The sequence below is a fragment of the Primulina tabacum genome, chromosome 5 (assembly GCF_025594145.1).
Source record: "Primulina tabacum isolate GXHZ01 chromosome 5, ASM2559414v2, whole genome shotgun sequence".
NCBI lineage: Eukaryota > Viridiplantae > Streptophyta > Magnoliopsida > Lamiales > Gesneriaceae > Primulina > Primulina tabacum.
This window is the reverse complement of record NC_134554.1, coordinates 619,194-637,381: the sequence shown is the minus strand read 5'-3', so window position 1 is coordinate 637,381 and position 18,188 is coordinate 619,194. Positions and strand designations below refer to the sequence as shown.

The 18,188-nt window shown below is 35.9% G+C and overlaps 3 protein-coding genes across 5 annotated transcripts; all 3 read left to right on the top strand.

The window, feature by feature from the left end:
* The first annotated feature begins 463 nt into the window (after positions 1-463).
* Positions 464-3,077, top strand: LOC142545170 (protein NONRESPONDING TO OXYLIPINS 2, mitochondrial-like). Its single transcript, XM_075652166.1, has 3 exons — positions 464-681; positions 1,113-1,231; positions 2,887-3,077. Exons 1-3 carry the CDS (start codon positions 566-568, stop codon positions 2,910-2,912), a joined length of 261 nt encoding a protein of 86 aa, XP_075508281.1. The 5' UTR covers positions 464-565; the 3' UTR covers positions 2,913-3,077.
* A 3,530-nt stretch (positions 3,078-6,607) lies between these two features.
* LOC142545169 (homeobox-leucine zipper protein ATHB-8-like) lies at positions 6,608-13,117 on the top strand. The gene is made up of 19 exons (XM_075652165.1): positions 6,608-6,947; positions 7,433-7,654; positions 7,864-8,023; positions 8,239-8,339; positions 8,600-8,690; positions 8,905-9,000; positions 9,093-9,206; positions 9,296-9,379; positions 9,467-9,622; positions 9,703-9,777; positions 10,087-10,193; positions 10,284-10,476; positions 10,570-10,755; positions 10,889-10,969; positions 11,056-11,190; positions 11,529-11,854; positions 12,085-12,193; positions 12,298-12,447; positions 12,815-13,117. Exons 2-19 carry the CDS (start codon positions 7,437-7,439, stop codon positions 12,959-12,961), a joined length of 2,529 nt encoding a protein of 842 aa, XP_075508280.1. The 5' UTR covers positions 6,608-6,947; positions 7,433-7,436; the 3' UTR covers positions 12,962-13,117.
* A 2,140-nt stretch (positions 13,118-15,257) lies between these two features.
* LOC142545168 (mitochondrial import inner membrane translocase subunit TIM17-2-like) lies at positions 15,258-17,392 on the top strand. Of its 3 annotated transcripts, none has more exons than XM_075652163.1 (3): positions 15,258-15,370; positions 15,980-16,731; positions 16,856-17,392. In XM_075652163.1, exon 2 carries the CDS (start codon positions 16,039-16,041, stop codon positions 16,711-16,713), a length of 675 nt encoding a protein of 224 aa, XP_075508278.1. In that variant the 5' UTR covers positions 15,258-15,370; positions 15,980-16,038; the 3' UTR covers positions 16,714-16,731; positions 16,856-17,392. The 3 variants fall into 3 exon arrangements, with proteins under 3 accessions (XP_075508278.1, XP_075508279.1, XP_075508277.1); XM_075652164.1 differs by having other exon boundaries at positions 16,839-17,392; XM_075652162.1 differs by having other exon boundaries at positions 15,988-16,856.
* Positions 17,393-18,188: the final 796 nt, after the last annotated feature.

Below are 18,188 nucleotides of genomic sequence, written 5' to 3'. Positions count from 1 at the left end.
TTCTTTAATTATATTTCGCTAAATGCATTTTTTAAATCATTTTGTTGTTGTATATCCAAATTTATCTATATGTAGGCTATACGTTGAAGAGAGTGAAGTAGTAAGCAACTACACGTTTATTTTGTAGGACAGTTGCGTATCTTCTCAGTTTGGATGTAAAGGTTATAGGAAAAGTTTTCTTCGTTGAGCTCGATCATGCTATTCGACTACCGTGGTGAAAAAAGTAAAACCATAAGTCTTTAGAAGAGAACTGTGCCACACCCATACATCCTTTATGATTTTTCAGTCAAGATGTCTATCTATATGACCATCTTGTAGGTTTTACTTGAATGATCACGCGTAGACCAAGCCCAGAAGGAGATGTCTGAAAATTGCATATCGTTGTTGTTGTTGTTTTTTTTTTTTTTTTTTTATTTTCTAAAAATTAATAGATTTTACAAAACATTTAATAGCAATTTCTTAATTAATAAACAAGAGTCAGCCCTGGCTCAAACTCTGAAACACCCTCGCTTCATAAACTTCTCTAGAACCCTAGCTCCCTTCAATTATAACGTATTCGCCATCAATGGCGTCGTGCTACAGATCCATCTCAAGGCCTGGATTCAACCTTCTCAAATCCACCTTCGCGAAGCCCTGCACCAGAGCTCAATCCTTGCGCTCCCCGCCCTCCCTTTTCTCTAGGTTTTCATTCCAAACCGTACTTTAGTTATTTTTCCACGATTGATTTTGTTTCTGCATATATGTTGGACTGATATGGATTTCTGATAAATCTCTTATCATTGTCAGAATTTGATTTATCAAACACCACCAAGCTCGTGCTTTATGATGTGAATCATTTCCAGATTTTGTATTTTCCTATTTTATCAACGAGTTGCATGGATTTATCATTCAACCGACGGCATTTTATTGTAAAAAGACGAACCCTATTATTTCTATGACCCATATCGTATAGTGCACCTGGAATTAGTTGCATAGCCAAGTACGTGAGGATGGCAAATATCTGTTCTCTTTAAATTTCTGAATAAGTTTTTTATTTGGATTTTAAATGATTGGGTCATCTAAATTCAAGACTTCTTATGTCATCAAATCAAATGTAAGATCTTGCATTTCAGGCCATGGTCGCAAATGGGAGCTTTACAGTCTCTGTTACCACTCCACTCGGCTATTTCCTCGGCTAGGTTGACTTCTTGCCTGGGTGCTGACACCATTGGCTGCAGATCCTTGTCTCAGGGTATGCTCTGCAGTGCCAACCCTGGGGTTTGATAAATTTTGTATTGTTTATGTAAGAATACTTCCTAGTTTTTTCATATCTTAACAAAAATGCCGTATTCTAATCATCTGATGCTATCTTTCCAGAAGCTTTGCTTCAACAACGGTGTTTTTAGTTGATTTTTATGCAGCAAATGCAAATTTGGTGAAATTCCCAACCAAATGTGTAATTCTCGCTGAAGATTGTTTATTAGGTGGCTTTTTTGCTGAAGTCAATAGCAATTTAGTGGGAAAATTTAATGGAATACGATGAGATCTTACTGTTTCATTTAATTTAGTACTTCGTGGAGTCAAAATGCATATTTAGCTTTCCAGAGACTTTAATCCAAGTTCCTTGCTTGATATATGTGTCGTTATTTCTAGGAATAACACCGTGTAGCATGGGGCCAAATTCGTTTAGCTGCAATATACTTTGGAATGTATTATTAAAGGCATGTAATGTCAATTCAGTGAGCGAACATGTAGATAGAGTTGTATGCTCTTCTTAAAACTAAACGTGTCTTTACCTTCATTTTTTGCACTTTTTAGCACAAGATTGAGCCAAAGACAATAAGTTTAATGACTTTTACGTAGAACCGTAAACTTCAGTCATTAGATTGAGTTTACAGACTAATGATTCTAAACGGACTTTATGATATCCAGCCATTGGGATTTTATCTTCTCGTGTTCTACACACCACAATTGATTGAAATTTCCAGGTTGGCGGCTTTATCATATGGTTGGTTTTGTTATAAATTAAGTTTCTCCGAGTTTGGTTTCCAAGTATCGAAAGCAGCATCTTGTGCATGTAAGTGGCCTTCTTTAAAAAGCCAGAAGCTGTGAGCTATGCCATTTGGTTAAATAAAAGTTTTACTTGGGGGAAGTTGAGTGTATTGTCCAGCTTATTCGGCTGAAACAATGTGTTTGGCTATAAGCTTGAGGTAGGAGCCCAAACCCAAAAGATTAGTCCTTCTATGACCACTCAACAGTCGTCGTGGCGGTGCACAATTTTGCCCAGCACTTGCACGGAGCTGACACCTATGACCATCTATCACTCTATTATCACTGCACTACAACACATTGAATCCCGAAATTCTTATAAGAGTGCAGCGTACGCTGCGTGATATTGTTGGGCACAATAAGCTTATTCCTTCTCAGCGGCATCGATGGTGTAATTCTTATGCTATGTGAAGCTGTCTATGTGGTCCCTTATCACAATGCATTCTTCTCCTCTGTCGTTACCTTGCTTTAATAGAATTATCTGTCCTCAAACCTGTTGAACGTTATATCTTTGTTTAAATTTTGAATACGGTCACCAATATATGCATGACATCTTCAGCTCAAATTTACTTGAGGAAATCTTTAGATTACAATTGAAAATAGAAGAGCCCTTATGTTTCTTAATATGTAGTCGTTTTATTCTAAATAGAAAACTCTATATAATGCCAGACAGAGGAGAAGAGGCACGAGTACATAATTGATTTTACTGATTTTATGACGACTAATTGCTGCATTCAACCATTTCCATTTCCATTTCCTCTAGTCCTTATAATTGTATTTTTTAGGTTGATTTTTCTTAGAGTTATCTGATGTATGGTATTAATGCTCAACGTGTGGATTTTGGTCTTCTTGTTCCAGAGCTAGGTATCTGTGTGCCCCGATAATGGACTATGATAATTGACGAGTGTTTACAAGCTGAAGAAGCTATTTGATCAGATGTATCGTATCTTCTTCTTGAATCAGAGTTCTCTCTATTTGGTTTCAAGAATCAAAATCTTGACAATTTTTATTTCAAGAATTCCTTGGTTAAACTTTGGATGGTGTGTCAATTCCTCATATTACTTACTGCCTTCTCGAAACGTGCTTTTCCACATATCTGGTTTGAACCCAATACAATACTTGATGTAATTTTAAACCAACTGCCATTAGATAATATAACTGGTAACCAAAAACTTGGTTTTCCAATAATATTTTTGTTGTGTAAAGAGTCGTGGTATATCTATAACAATTTTTACAACACAAAAAAATCGATAAAAAAATTTTATTTATCAAAATTTCTCGAAACAATTGTTGTAAATAAAATGGTATATATTAATGTATAATATATTTGTTGTATCTTAAACATAATTCTTGCGTGAATTATAATATAGGGGGGGACTGCAACCTAAAGCAAATGTTTTGTTATACTCGTGTTGTGTGGGCCGTGAACGCTTGCTTCGGGCCTTTGTGGGGACAGCCAGTTCAGGGGGGAGAATTGGGCAGGTCCGTGGCGTCTCGGGCTCGGATGGTTCGCTTGTTCGGGCTTGCATAAGATGGAACTCGTGCAAATCCTCGCTTGAGAATGATTCCTCCGTGAAATTAAAATTGGGATTTATGGCTTAGAATAGAGATGTAGATTTGGTTGTTTTAAATTGGTTATTAATAATACGAAATTATGAAAATGTATATAATTTATATGAACATTTGCTAATTTGGATAGGACGAACATTAATTACTCGGTAAATAGAAATGTGTTTCATAAATTGAGTATCATCAACAAAATACCTGAGCCATAGTCGATCGAAATACATGCATTCTCCATATTCCAATATATTTAATTTATTTGTTTACTTTTGTAGGATGATAGTATTATATCTACGGCTGAATTTGGGATTTGAAATGCATGAAATGGAATGGTCTTTGCTTAGGAGCAAGGTCATCCATCCCTCACAGTTATTTTTTCGGATAAACATTTTCTACACTACATAAATAATCTTGTATTTACCTTTGTCGAATATATGTGTGTGTGTGTGTGTGTGTGTGTGTGTGTTTATATATATAGTTTGCACTGTTAATTAATTCTCAATGTTTTTTCACGATATCACATTATGTACGTAGTTTATATATATGTACGTTAATCTCTAATGTTGGAACACGTGACGGTGTCAGCGAAGCATGGCTTGGAGATTTTCTACTAAGAACGAAATTGTGTTCTTCAAGTCACCTTATATCGCTACTCGGCCAAATTCTTATAGCCCGCCCATGAAAATCTAATTCTTGGCCCAATATTCCAATGCCAAAAACAGCATTTATTTTCAATTTATTGCGTTATTAATTGTATATACATATATATATAACACGACCTATATTTCAATTCAAGATTCTAGATAACATCAAACAAAATTTTCTAATAAAAACAAGTCTAAAACGAAAAAAAAAAACTTAATAAATGCTGTGATTAAAATTTAAAGTAATATGATCGCCCGATTTTCTCTCGCCTTTTTCGTTTAGTTTGTTTTTCGAAATAAAAAAATTTTACGATGAATTACAATTGACCAAGAATCAAGCCTACTTTCCTCAGTCCTTTTATTTATTATTTATTTTTCTTTTTTATTTTATAATATTTTATAGTTTAAAATTGATGTAAAAAAAAACGGAAGAAGAGAGAAGGTTGGAATTAAAAAATTTAGGAATGATGAGATTCGAACATGTCTACTACCAAGATACATGTTCTTTTGATTTATTTAAGGGCCATTTAGTTATATAGTTATTTTCTTAAAAAAATACATATAGTAATTAATGTTCATCTCGTTTCACATATTTTTATTCCAGTTGTTATTTTTTCTATATTTATTATCTACCCACTCCGTTTACCTTTAGTATAAATTATTGAATTCTTTTTTTTTTCTTCTAAAGAAGATCTGAATTGGGACTTGCATATTCTTTAAAGTTTGGCTCTCACTTTACGAGAGGGCGCGTGGGAAAAATAGTTAATTGACAAAAGGAATGAACTGGGCATAGCGTGAGAAATAAATAAATAAGCGTAAAGATGGTATGGCGAGAAGCACGATATAAAGTCGGTCACGCGTGCGGGCCACACTTCCCAAAATCCAAAACATGCGGGCCCACTGGGATGGAATAAACAAATTTTTTTTTGAAAAAAAAGTATGGCAGAGTAAATATTTCTATTATTGTCTTTTATAAACCATTTTCATGTACAATTCTATGAGCAAAAATTGGTGCAATATGCGCTGAAACTGCAGTCGGCTTAGTCTTCTGAAACTTTGGCTTCTTGATCAGTTGAAGGAAAGGAGTCTTTCTCCAAATCACTGCCTGAACCAATTTTCTCTTCGACTTTGGATGAACAGTTGCTTTGGATTAGCAACTTGCGAGTATTCAATCTCACTCATGTCCATGAAGTGGTCCTGGGGGAATTTACACATTGACAAAAACCTAATACGAATCATCAAAGAAAAATAAATATAAAATTTTGACGAATATATTTTAAAATATCTTAGTTATCCACGAGAAAAATAAATTGGAAAAAAGGGGTTGATGGTAAAAGCCGCTATCAACGCAAACACAATCCCGGTCAATCTGAAAGAAATTACCTAAGATTGGAAAACGATTTTTAACTTGGAAAATAATGGTGTGAAATATAGGAATATTATGGAACCACTTAGTCTGGTCTCCCATTATTCATAAACGGAAATTGTTTATAAAAATATCAAATTATTAGTGGCAGAATTTGAGGAAGACCGCCGATCATATATTTTTCTGAACACATTTGTTTAAATTTATTTATTTGCGTGTATGTCAAGATTAGACAAACAGAATGGATAATTCGACGAGGACAGGAGTGATGAATAGAGAGCGCAATTAATCAAATAAGATGATGATGTCGGCGGCCATATTTACATATCCAAGATATGGCGCATGCGAAAACTGGTTAATTATATATTCTCTCTTTTATCTCAAAATTTATTTTTTATTTATACCAGTTGGCCCAAACAATCATTACTACCTCTCTTAATTCATATTTTCTTTCAAATGTATAGTCTCTAACGATATACGCTTAAATTATTCCTATGATTTGCGTTGAAGCATTTTTTTATTTCAACGCTAAATTCTTTACAAACGAAAAAATTATATGATAGGATTGTCGTATACATGAATGGACAAATACAAATGACATAAAAAATCACTCCCATTTATATGTGACGTGAGCTATTAGTAGTAGGTAGGACACATGTACAACGTAGGTGGGCATTGGATTTTGAAGAAGGCCAAATCTTTTTAAGTGCTAAAAAGCAAAATAAATATATTTGTTAGAAAAAGACATAAATGCGTATTTAACTAACGTCTCTGTTATTTTCTTTGGAACATAAGGAGTCAGGAGAAGCCTCCTCCTGATTTTATATTTTACGAATGCGAATGCACTGCTGTAATGGGACTGATATCAGTTAAAATTTGGTTGAATTGTGTATTAATTATTTAATTAATTAGCTTCAAAAAAAAAAAGAAAAAAGCAGAAACAAAAGCAAAAGCAAAATCAAACAACGCCGAAAAAGAAGACAGCACTATATCTGAACCCACACTAATATCAATGGTTTCCACTACCAATTTGTGTCCCCTCTGTTCCCGTTCTCTCTAAAAATACTCAAACAGAATCTTCATCTTTCACTTCCACCCGCAAGAGAGAGTAAAACCCATATATCTATATGTGATTTGTCGTGTATATCTTTGTCTATGAATATGTTTGGAAAATTTTAAGGTATTTGGAGGCTCTTCGGTTTGTTTTGAAGAAAAAAAGATACAAGATAACGGTAAGAATGGAGGATTTGCGTTTACTTCTTGATGCTGCGTGCTTCTGAAGCTGCAAGACGACAACTTTTTACCTTCAGAAAACCACCCCAAGGATAGATTGCACATTTATGCACGTACGTATTTTTACTATGCGTGTCTATATTTCTCTCTGTGCTCGTCTGTGTGTTTTTCTCCCTGAGGTTTCTTGAACTTGAAGAGTAGTGGAGTTTGGAGACGCTTCATACACAAGTTTCTCACAAGAAACAAAGTTTTACACGTTTTGACGACACGCACAGAAATGGATTGATAAAGACACAAGCTTGAGTAATTTTGGTTTTGTGGGCTGCCACTTATTTGTTATGTTATGAGAAACTGAGGTATAAAGTTATCAACTTGGTATAATAAGAGTTCGAGTACTCCAATATGAATATAGTTACTTTGGTTCTTGTTTTGTTATTAGAAAAATGGAGATGAAATTCATATTTTCAGGGAATAAAGAGAGTTTTTGAAAGAAAGAAAGTTCATTCATTTATCGAAAAGCTTTCGGATTTGTTTTATTGAATTTGTGCAATCCATTTGGTCAAGAAAAAAAATTAATTTAGCTATTGGTTTCTTGAAGTGTGATGATGGCGGTGACGTCAGCCAGCAAAGACAGCAGCAAAATGGTGATAGATAACGGAAAATATGTAAGGTACACACCTGAGCAGGTGGACGCTTTGGAGAGGGTGTACTATGATTGCCCTAAACCGAGTTCAATGAGACGGCAGCAGCTGATCCGGGAATATCCGATCCTCGCCAATATTGAGCCCAAGCAGATCAAAGTTTGGTTTCAAAACAGAAGGTATTATGTTTCAAGTGTTAACAGTTGCAAAGATCAAGCTTAATTTGTCAAGATTTATTAGATTTCATCTTATGTGGTTTTATGTGTTGAGATTGATCCTAATACCGAGATTTGATTCATATTCTCGAATAAGATGAATCGTGATTCTTGATTGTTTTAGACTATTAGACCATCATGGATCAAAGGTTCTTCTGCTTGATTTGGTGCAGATGCAGAGAAAAACAGCGAAAAGAGGCGTCGCGCCTTCAAGCCGTGAACCGGAAATTGACGGCCATGAATAAGTTGTTGATGGAGGAAAACGATAGGTTGCAGAAGCAAGTTTCACATTTGGTGTATGAAAATAGTTTCTTCCGCCAGCAGACTCAAAATGTAATGGAAATCAAAATTCTCTCTCTCTGTGGCACTCTCTTTTTTTCGTCACTTTGATCTTGAACTAAACATGTCTTTGATACGTTGGATTAGGGAGTAGTTAAGGAAATGAATTAATGAGAACAAGTTAAGCTCATGCGACGATTGAATTTGTAATTTATCACTTCTTTTATTGTCGTACTCCTGATAGTCTGGAGTTTTTTTTGGTGTCACAGGCAACTCTTGCCACCACTGATAATAGTTGTGAATCAGTGGTAACAAGTGGTCAGCACCACTCAACTCCTCAGCATCCCCCAAGGGATGCAAGTCCAGCTGGGTGAGTGCCGAGTGGAGTGTTTCTTGCTCTTTGTAGTGGTTGAGGTAGAGGGGGACAGCAGGGCGATTTCCCTCGTACTATCGTACACGTTCATATTTTTTATATAGTATACATATTAAAATGGTATTTTGCTTTCCCAAATACAAAGAAGGATTTCTTTTTCATTTATTGTTGTCTCCCATCATTCATTTGTGGCTCCGCTACTTCTTTTCTTGTCCTTCAAATTGTTTTAAACTAATGATTTTTTTGTATGTTTCTAGACTTTTGTCCATTGCAGAGGAGACTTTAACAGAGTTTCTATCAAAGGCTACTGGAACTGCTGTGGAGTGGGTCCAAATGCCTGGGATGAAGGTAATACCCTGCTTTAGTATCATTACCATGTGATAGAATAATTGTTGAAAGATGTTTGTTACTGTTAAAAGCAGAGTACGACTGCACTTTTCGGTGCTTTGCGTCTCAATCGTTCTGCACCATCAATATTTCTCATCATACTTATTTTTTCTCATTTTCTTCTTCATACACCATATCCTGTTATTCTGAAATTGCATATCCTTTTGTTCTGCAGCCTGGTCCGGATTCCATTGGAATCATTGCTATTTCTCACGGTTGCACTGGTGTAGCATCACGTGCATGTGGCCTTGTGGGTTTAGAGCCTACGAGAGTGAGTTTTGACAGAGCATGCTTTGTTATGGCAAATTATCATTTTATGTCGCAGTTCTATATCAATGATAATAATCCTTGATATTTGATCAGGTTGCTGAAATTCTAAAAGATCGGCCGGCATGGTACCGTGATTGCCGAACTGTGGATGTCCTCAACGTCTTGTCTACTGGAAATGGTGGAACCATAGAATTGCTGTACATGCAGGTTGAATTTCATATTTTTCTTTGTTAATCATTTCATTTCATACATATGGTTAGATTCGAAACCAAGTGCTTATTTTACTATTGATTCAGCTCTACGCAATCACTACTTTGGCACCAGCTCGTGACTTTTGGTTACTACGCTATACTTCTGTTATGGAGGATGGTAGCCTTGTGGTAGGTTTCTAATTACTTACATAAATTACTCAATAATATATAATCTAGATCACACATCCCTTCGTTGCCTCTGAATCGTCTGCATAGGTATGCGAAAGATCGCTGAACAACACTCAGAATGGTCCCAGCATGCCACCAGTGCCACCTTTTGTGAGAGCTGAAATGCTACCGAGTGGATACCTAATAAGACCATGTGAAGGTGGAGGCTCCATTATTCATATAGTTGACCATATGGATTTAGAGGTATCTTATTTTCTCTTTTATTGAAATTCGGCATAGCCAATCAAGTTCAATTAACAGTTTGGCCTTATTATACTTGTCAGCCTTGGAGTGTACCTGAAGTGTTGCGGCCTTTGTATGAATCATCAACGTTGCTTGCACAGAGGACGACAGTTGCTGTAGGATTATATATATTTATCTTAATAGGGACACCATATCTTTGTATTGGCGGAATTAGAGGGGTTGACAGAGTTGATCACTCCTTCCATTTAAAATTTTCCTAAATCTATATATTCTGATGTACTACTGTAAAATCATATCATTTATGATTTTACCCCCACAAAACGTTTTGATTTTTAGTTTTTCCCGTATCTCTTGAAACTTCTGGTTCCGCTACTACTTTTTCATATTATATTGTCTTTATGATATTTTTGATCCTGTCTCGAAGTGTGGACTGATTTATATGAAATGATGATAAAACTTTTCAGGGTTTACGCCAGTTGAGGCAGATCTCCCAAGAAGTTTCTCAGCCAAACGTGGTTGGATGGGGGAGAAGACCAGCAGCTTTGCGTGCACTTGGTCAAAGATTAAGCAGGTTGCTTGCTTGCTTGTTTCTGAAACTTTTTCATCACTGAAGTCTGCTGATCGAGTTATATTAAAATTTTGTACTTGCCTTGTTATGCAGAAGCTTTAACGAGGCTGTAAATGGATTCACGGATGAGGGCTGGTCTATGATAGAAAGTGATGGCGTGGATGATGTTACCGTTCACGTGAACTCATCTCCTGGAAAATTGACTGGAACAATGCAAAACTTTGCGAATGGATTTCCATCTATGAGCAGCGCAATATTGTGTGTTAAGGCATCAATGCTTTTACAGGTAAGGATGTACTGATTTAGTTTGTTTGACTTCTAACTTATGTTGGTTATTTGTGATGGATAATTGATTATATATATATATTTTTCCTTGCAGAATGTTCCCCCGGCTATACTTTTGAGGTTTCTGCGGGAGCATAGATCGGAGTGGGCAGATAGTGGTATTGACGCCTATTCGGCTGTTTCTGTTAAAGCTGGTCCTTGTACCTTACCTGTATCCCGAGTTGGGTGTTTCGGTGGTCAGGTTATTCTTCCATTGGCGCACACTATCGAAAATGAAGAGGCAAGTACAATCAAATCATTTTACTTTTAGTATATTTTGCTGCTGACTTCATACGCTATGGGGTATGCTACTTACAGATGCTACTGCTTTATTCTTCTTTTTAATCTTACTGCCTCTTTATCCTGGAAAGCAGTTTATGGAAGTGATTAGGCTGGAAAACATGACCCATTATCGAGATGACGTTATTATGCCTAGCGATATTTTCCTCTTGCAAGTAAGTTTTGCCTTTAAATGATTTTGAGGCATATCTCCAAGCATTGTTATATTTTGGTTACGTGTTTCAATGTGGTGATTGCTTAGGTCTGCAGTGGGGTGGACGAGAATGCCTTTGGAACCTGTGCGGAACTTGTATTTGCTCCAATAGATGCCTCTTTCTCTGATGATGCTCCCCTTCTCCCCTCCGGTTTTCGTATCATTCCCCTTGATTGCAAAGTAGTAAGTTTAGTCAGTTGCAATATAAAAATTGATAGAAATCGCTTTTTTTTTTTTACTTCAAGCTATGGTTGTGCAACATTGGATTTATATTTGAGATTAATTTTTAATTGTGTGAATGTTCAAGTTGACATTAGGCATTGAAGGATCAAATGATATGTATAGATTATGTTATTTAGGAGTTTTGAAACTGTGATACTCTGGTACCATATAAAGACTTCATGCCCCGAACCTTGAGCTCAAGAGAGTTGAACCAATTATAAGTTTAAGCGTTAACAATAATATCTATTTCTTGTGTTTTACGTTGGTTTCAAGTTCACTTTCTTTTTTAACCACTGCAGGATGCATCAAGCCCAAATCGTACGCTGGACCTTGCATCAACTCTCGAAGTGGGACCTGCCATAAATAGACCTCCGGGTGAACATCATGGTCACCATGGCATTGCAAAATCTGTCATGACAATAGCATTTCAGTTTGCATTTGAAATCCACCTTCAGGAAAGCATAGCAGCGATGGCTAGACAGTACGTTCGCAGTATCATTTCATCTGTTCAAAGGGTGGCAATAGCTCTCTCTGCTTCTTGTCTCGGTTCTATTGCTAGTTTACGGATACCTCCTGGTACTCCTGAAGCACAAACTTTAGCTCGTTGGATTTGTCAAAGCTACAGGTACCACTGGCTTTCTCTTTACAATCTTTTTATCATTAGTATATTCGTTGCAATTTAGAGTTGGCCAAATCTTTCTTGGACAAGAGGGACATGGAAAAATCTGAACTGCTATTACTCATTATATTCAACTAATCTGAGATACAATATTGAAAACGATAATAATCCCCTTTATATTGTTTATTAAGTAGTTCGTAAGTCATTGGTCCTTTCTGTCTGTCGTTTATTTGCAGATATTTCATAGGTGCGGAGCTGCTCAAATCTGCTGCCTCTGAAGGAAGTGAATGTGTTCTTAAAATGCTCTGGCACCATTCTGATGCCGTGATGTGTTGCTCGTTAAAGGTAATTATGAATATGTTTTACGTTAGAAAGCATCTGCTGCATCGTTCATTGAATCTAAACACATTGTGAATGCTCATTCAAAGTCATTTATATTCTATGAGCAGGCGTTGCCAGTTTTCTCATTTGCGAATCAGGCCGGACTTGATATGCTTGAAACTACTTTAGTTGCGCTTCAGGACATAACAATTGAAAAGATATTCGACGAAAATGGAAGAAAAGCACTCTTTGCCGAATTTCCACAGCTCATGCAACAGGTATATATTAATATGTTCATATTTGAGTTCGATGAGCGAGCTCAAGCTCGAAAAATGAATTACGTTGGCTCGAGGTTGGCTCAACTTAGACTTTAAAAGTCAAGTTTGGTTCCCGTTTTGGAACTCTCAATATAGAGCTTTAATAATTAAATGCCCAAACTATAGCTAGAACTCTAATGAGCTCGATTATTTAATTTAATGGTGAATATATTTAAAGTTATATTTTTAATTATATGAAAGCTCGTGAGAATTTGAAAAAAAATAATTTGGGCTAAAGATTGGTCGGAAATATTTTGAACATGTTCTTGTTCAACCTGAATTTGAAAACTGTGGAATGCAATCAGACCTTCACTATTGTTATTTGCAGGGTTTTGTATATCTTGAAGGTGGCATTTGCTTGTCGAGTATGGGACGACCGATTTCTTACGAGAGAGCTGTAGCCTGGAAGGTGTTGAGTGATGAAGAAAACGCACAGTGCTTGTGCTTCATGTTCGTCAATTGGTCTTTTGTTTGATCATTCATTCTCAGCATAACATTTTGGCCTTGTACTTCATCAAATTAACCAATGTCTCAAGAAGTCAGTCCTATATATGATGCATTGCATGCGACTCTAACTTATCCTTAAGCTCGTGTTATAACAGGCGATGAATGAATGCACCCTTTTGTCCCATTGTCTTGCACTTGCCCATGAGATTTACACGCCATTTGGTATTACCGTTCTTGAAATTTGATTTACTGAGGTTTAGTGGGCGAGTTTTAACATGATTTTTTGAATTTATTTCAATGGCATTCACTTATCTCGTACTGGATATTCAATTCACCAGGACTGATGTTGTGGCATATTTCTCTCATTCCAAGTGCAGATCTCGTGTTAGTTTACATTAAAATCTATCCTAGGAACACAACTAGAGCTCTGATTATTACAAAAAGAACTAAATTTGTTCTAAGCAAGTTTGTTTTTGTGTCGATTTGCACAACTTCTCCGAGCAATATTCCTCATCGCCCATGTTAACGAGAGCTTAGGGTTATATCTAGTGGTATCATTGAATTCTTGCACGAAATTTCTGTGAGTATTCATAGCTTCTTCAATGTCGACCGGCTTTCGGTACAACTGTTCTTCCACTGCTTCCGAACATAGTCCGCATACCCATTAACCCGAAAAGGAGTTTCGGATATGCGATATGTATTCTTCTGTGCATTCTTCTTTCAGACCGCAGCACTCACATTCGGCTAAAAAGATGAGTCCATCTTCTAATTCAACAATGGCTCCCGCCAAATCTTTGGTTATTTTATTTACTTCCATCGTTGCATTGGATACCGCCTTTCTGATAAATTCATGCTCATTCTGCCGTACGAAAGATTTGTATATATAATCAACGTCAAATCTATAAAAGGATGAATACATTATAAACTTAAAACAAGTAGTGATCAAATTCAAAGAAAATGGCCAGGATTATTTCATCATCATTTCAGACCTTTTTGAGGAAGATTTTCGACTTCAAACGTAGAAGCACACGTGCTCACACGTATACATATACATACCATGAGTGAAGAACCCTTGATTCCATCTTCAATTTCTGTAACTATCATCTCTCTCACTGGTATTCGCGCTATAATTAAGCACAAGTACAGAATCACATGAATCCACTTGATCTAAAGGCGAAAATACCGTGTTAGTTTAAAGAACCTGTTAGGCATCTTATATATTAAGCATGGCTTCCGTATGAACTTCCAGTCACATGTACTTTGAACAGATGAGGTCCAAGTTTGCTTTATTGACATTGCGTCATTGCTATCGTCATCATTAATTTTCAAATTGCTGCATGCATGCACGTAGGGCTGCTGCTGCACTGTAAAATTTGCGAGAGACAGCTACGCTGCATATTTACTAAGACTGATTATTTCATATGCAATATACTAAGCGTGGGAAATGAGAATCACGTGACTCAAATTACGTATATATATTATCCAATTGGAAGAGATCTAGCCAAGGTTTCTCGTGAGTTAGGAAAAAAAAGTATTCGCTATGTTTGGGTTTCGTACCATATGTTTCATTATATATTTCCACAGATATATATATCTTCCTTTACGCAGGTTTCAGTGGAAAGTCGGTCAGACTTCAAAATAAAATCCATTAACTCACAATCTTACGTACGGCTTCAAATAATAAGAAATTTCAACACAAAATTAAAAACAAGAAAAAGATTTCATTATCATTATTTAAACACAAAAACTCATGTAAGACGGATATTATATTTGAGTCAACCTATGAAAAAATATATTTTTATGTCAAAAGTATTACTTTTTGTGATAAATGTGAGCATAATTAACATGCCGTCTCACAAAAGACATACTCTCATTTAAAAAATTTTCAAATAAATAATAATTTTCAATACAAAATTACATGTCAATTAAACCCTTTATTATAGTGATAATATGGAGTATATATAATCCCCATGATCGATCATATAATCAAATAATAAATATAAATATCAAAATTAGGTCATAAAATAAAATAAACTTAGAAAATGAATCACAATGCATGTTTGAAAATATAAATAATAAAATTTTAAAAATGAATGTCACATGTTATGTACTAGCTAGTTTTCGGCGACATTGTTTGCGCGTGAGAATTTTCGAATATTCAACAAAAATCGGTAACCCGTATAATTTCATACTCGTTATTTAATTAATTAATTAATTAATTAATCTTTCCGGATCATGGATATTTCAAATACAAATCATATTTCGGTCGGGCCGGATTACTTTATATTGGGCCAAAAGCTCGAGAAATAACAAATTTCTTTTGGCCCAAAAGAAACATCCCCACGACAGTAAGGTTTTAACACCGGAAATTTTATCACCTGACGTTCCTTTCCGGTGTTCTTCACATCAATCAAAGCTTTAAAAAGCTGCGTTTGAGGTACGCCATAGCATAGTGTACATGTTTTCTTTTAATTTTAATTTTACTTTTAATTGCGAGATTATTTTGTTCTTCTAGCTGCGTCGCGTAAGGATAGTATCACAATTTTTTTTTATCATCTGTTCGATTTGTGGTGGTTATGACTTTTTGATTGAAGTTTAGTTTAATTTTCGGTCGCTTTATGATTTTGGACTTGGTTTATGGTGATCATTTGCTTTTGGGTATTGTAAGAACGGATTTGTTTGATTGAAGTTTAACGGATATCCTTGATCATTGTTTAATGTATTAGTTTTTTTTTTTTTTTTGTATTGGTCAGAATCATGGGGAACGCGGTATCCGTTTTTACGAATTAAGATTCAGTATTTGCTTAGTATAAACTATATGGATTATGCCTGGAATATTTAGAAATATAAAGCTCTTTTTTTAGGAGCCACGAAAAAAGCTTTGAGAGAGGCTGTTGTTAGATGCAACTTTCCTTGTTTTTTGTGTGTCTGAATGTTTATGTGTTGTTTAAGTGTATACCAGTTTCCATTGCGTACTCGCGCGCATAATGATCAATTTATATCCTTGTTACCAAATATATTGACTACTGAATAATACATGTTTTAGAGACTTAGGTCAGCAACTGCTTGAAAAGAAAGTGTAAAGAAAATAGCTTTTGTCTGATCATGGGAACTCCAGAAACGTCTCGAGAACCTTGTATCTTGGATGACATTGGTGGAGCATTTGGCATGGGTGCTGTGGGTGGTTCAGCTTTCCATTTTCTGAAGGGAATTTATAACTCCCCCAGAGGAGAGCGCCTCATCGGGGGTTCTCAAGCTGTGCGCATGAATGCGCCTCGTGTTGGCGGTAGTTTTGCTGTTTGGGGGGGGGGACTCTTTTCCACATTTGATTGCACAATGGTGTACATCCGCCAGAAAGAGGATCCATGGAATTCTATCATAGCTGGTGCAGCGACCGGAGGATTTCTGCAGGTGCGTCAGGGGTTTGGTGCTGCTTCGAGATCAGCTTTGTTTGGTGGAGTATTACTTGCTCTGATCGAGGGAGCTGGGATTATGTTGAATAAAATCATAAGTGCACCACAGAATTTTCCAGGTATGGAGGAGCCATTGCCCAATGTGGCTGGTGTTCCTGGATATCCAATGGGGCAAATTCCCAGTCAAGTTCCAGTAACTGTCGAGGGCATGGGAGCTGGATCATCATCATCTTCTTCCACACCAAGTTCATGGTTTGAAGGCCTCTTCGGTGGCAGGAAGGAAGAGCCAGTTACAAGTGATGGAAGTAAGACGACGGTGTTAGAGAGCTTTGATGCTCCTAGTCCACCATCATTCGAGTTTAAATAAGCTCTGAAGCCAAATGAGGTAAGTGAGAAATTAATCATTTAGTATCAATGTCAAAACAAAAACACACACGTTAAGGTTGAGAAGCATTAATCTTTAGATCAAGTACATACTCTATAAATCAGCAGCTCCCAAATTCTTGTAGAGATTAGCTTTTTGATGACGTCGGAGTTCAATGTTGCCATCGATGCCATAGCTGGAAGCAATGACAAGGGAAATGTCCGGTGAAAATAAACTCCACCCATTCTTTATATATTTTTTATTTTCTTTTCAAGTATCGATATGGGAATTTTATGATACGTCATTGAGCTTAGTATACGAATATCAACTCCTCGAGATTTCTCTATATAGCTAAATGCTCGACTGCCCTGCTTAGTAGCTTGTAAATTAGTATTACTTGTTCTACATCTATCGTTGGAAGGTTTTGCCATGGCTGTCAACCATTCACTATTGTTACGGTGGTGTTTGATTGACTATAAGTCATCACCACTTATTATATAATTGGCTACTTTATCAAACGAAAAATGACTACGGAAATTAATTTTGTTATCCTCTACCTATTTCATCAATGGTTATAGAAAATTTACACAAATCGTTGCTTAATATTTATGCGAATCTCATAAACCAAGTTACCTTCTAAATTACCTATTTATGTGGGTTTTTTAAAAATCTTTTTGGGGTTATATATTTGTAAGGGTACGTATGAAAATACTCACTCACTTGTCGGGGATAAAGTTGACTAGAACTACCTAGCGAATTGATAGGTAGGCAGCCCTCACTCTTTGAATGGTCAATGATATCATTATCATCGAAGAACTTTCTCGGTTGAAGACAAAAAACATTGTATGGCCTTAACTATTTCGGCAGTGCGTGTTTGTTGTATCAGCTGACACGATCATACATGCATATGAATGTATTGACCAACAATACACATTTCTTGTAGTCAACTATTTACGACTTTTTTGTTCAGTTCTATTCATTATTTGCCCCCAAAAAATACTATTTCACTTCAAAGCGAACATATGTTGGGCCCAATTTTATATATACTAGAGCTCGAGTAGCGTAATTGAAGCAGCGTGAATATCGGTCATATTTTCTTGAATTCAGTCTTTAAATTTCGTTCTGAAAAATTACCGAATTCTGTTCATAGCGTCGTGCCCACGTGCAACATTCGTACCAAACAATAATATTTATTTTTTTATAATTCTTTGTTTCATTTATTTTTGAAGACTGATGGGATCTGGGATATTTTTTTTTGGCGATTTATCTAGGATTTTTTTTTGGAAGAGGTTAATCTGGATAAGTTTGAAAGAAGTGAAGTACATCTTAAGTTTAATGATAGAGTGCGTGTGTATGTATTATAATAAATTAATAAGTATCATAAAGTAAAAGAAGTTTCAACTCAGCTGCCACAAAAAAATAATAATAATAATAATAATAAAAATAGGCACGATGATGTAAAAACAAAATGGGTCTTC

Bases quoted from the DNA above. Each gene is read 5' to 3' on its own strand.
- LOC142545170 (XM_075652166.1), top strand. From the start codon at position 566: ATGGCGTCGTGCTACAGATCCATCTCAAGGCCTGGATTCAACCTTCTC. The intron at 682-1,112 runs GTTTTCATTCCA...CTTGCATTTCAG, and splicing joins CCGCCCTCCCTTTTCTCTAG to GCCATGGTCGCAAATGGGAG. The intron at 1,232-2,886 runs GTATGCTCTGCA...TTCTTGTTCCAG, and splicing joins CTGCAGATCCTTGTCTCAGG to AGCTAGGTATCTGTGTGCCC.
- LOC142545169 (XM_075652165.1), top strand. From the start codon at position 7,437: ATGATGGCGGTGACGTCAGCCAGCAAAGACAGCAGCAAAATGGTGATA. The intron at 10,756-10,888 runs GCAAGTACAATC...CCTGGAAAGCAG, and splicing joins ACACTATCGAAAATGAAGAG to TTTATGGAAGTGATTAGGCT. The intron at 10,970-11,055 runs GTAAGTTTTGCC...GTGATTGCTTAG, and splicing joins GCGATATTTTCCTCTTGCAA to GTCTGCAGTGGGGTGGACGA.
- LOC142545168 (XM_075652163.1), top strand. From the start codon at position 16,039: ATGGGAACTCCAGAAACGTCTCGAGAACCTTGTATCTTGGATGACATT.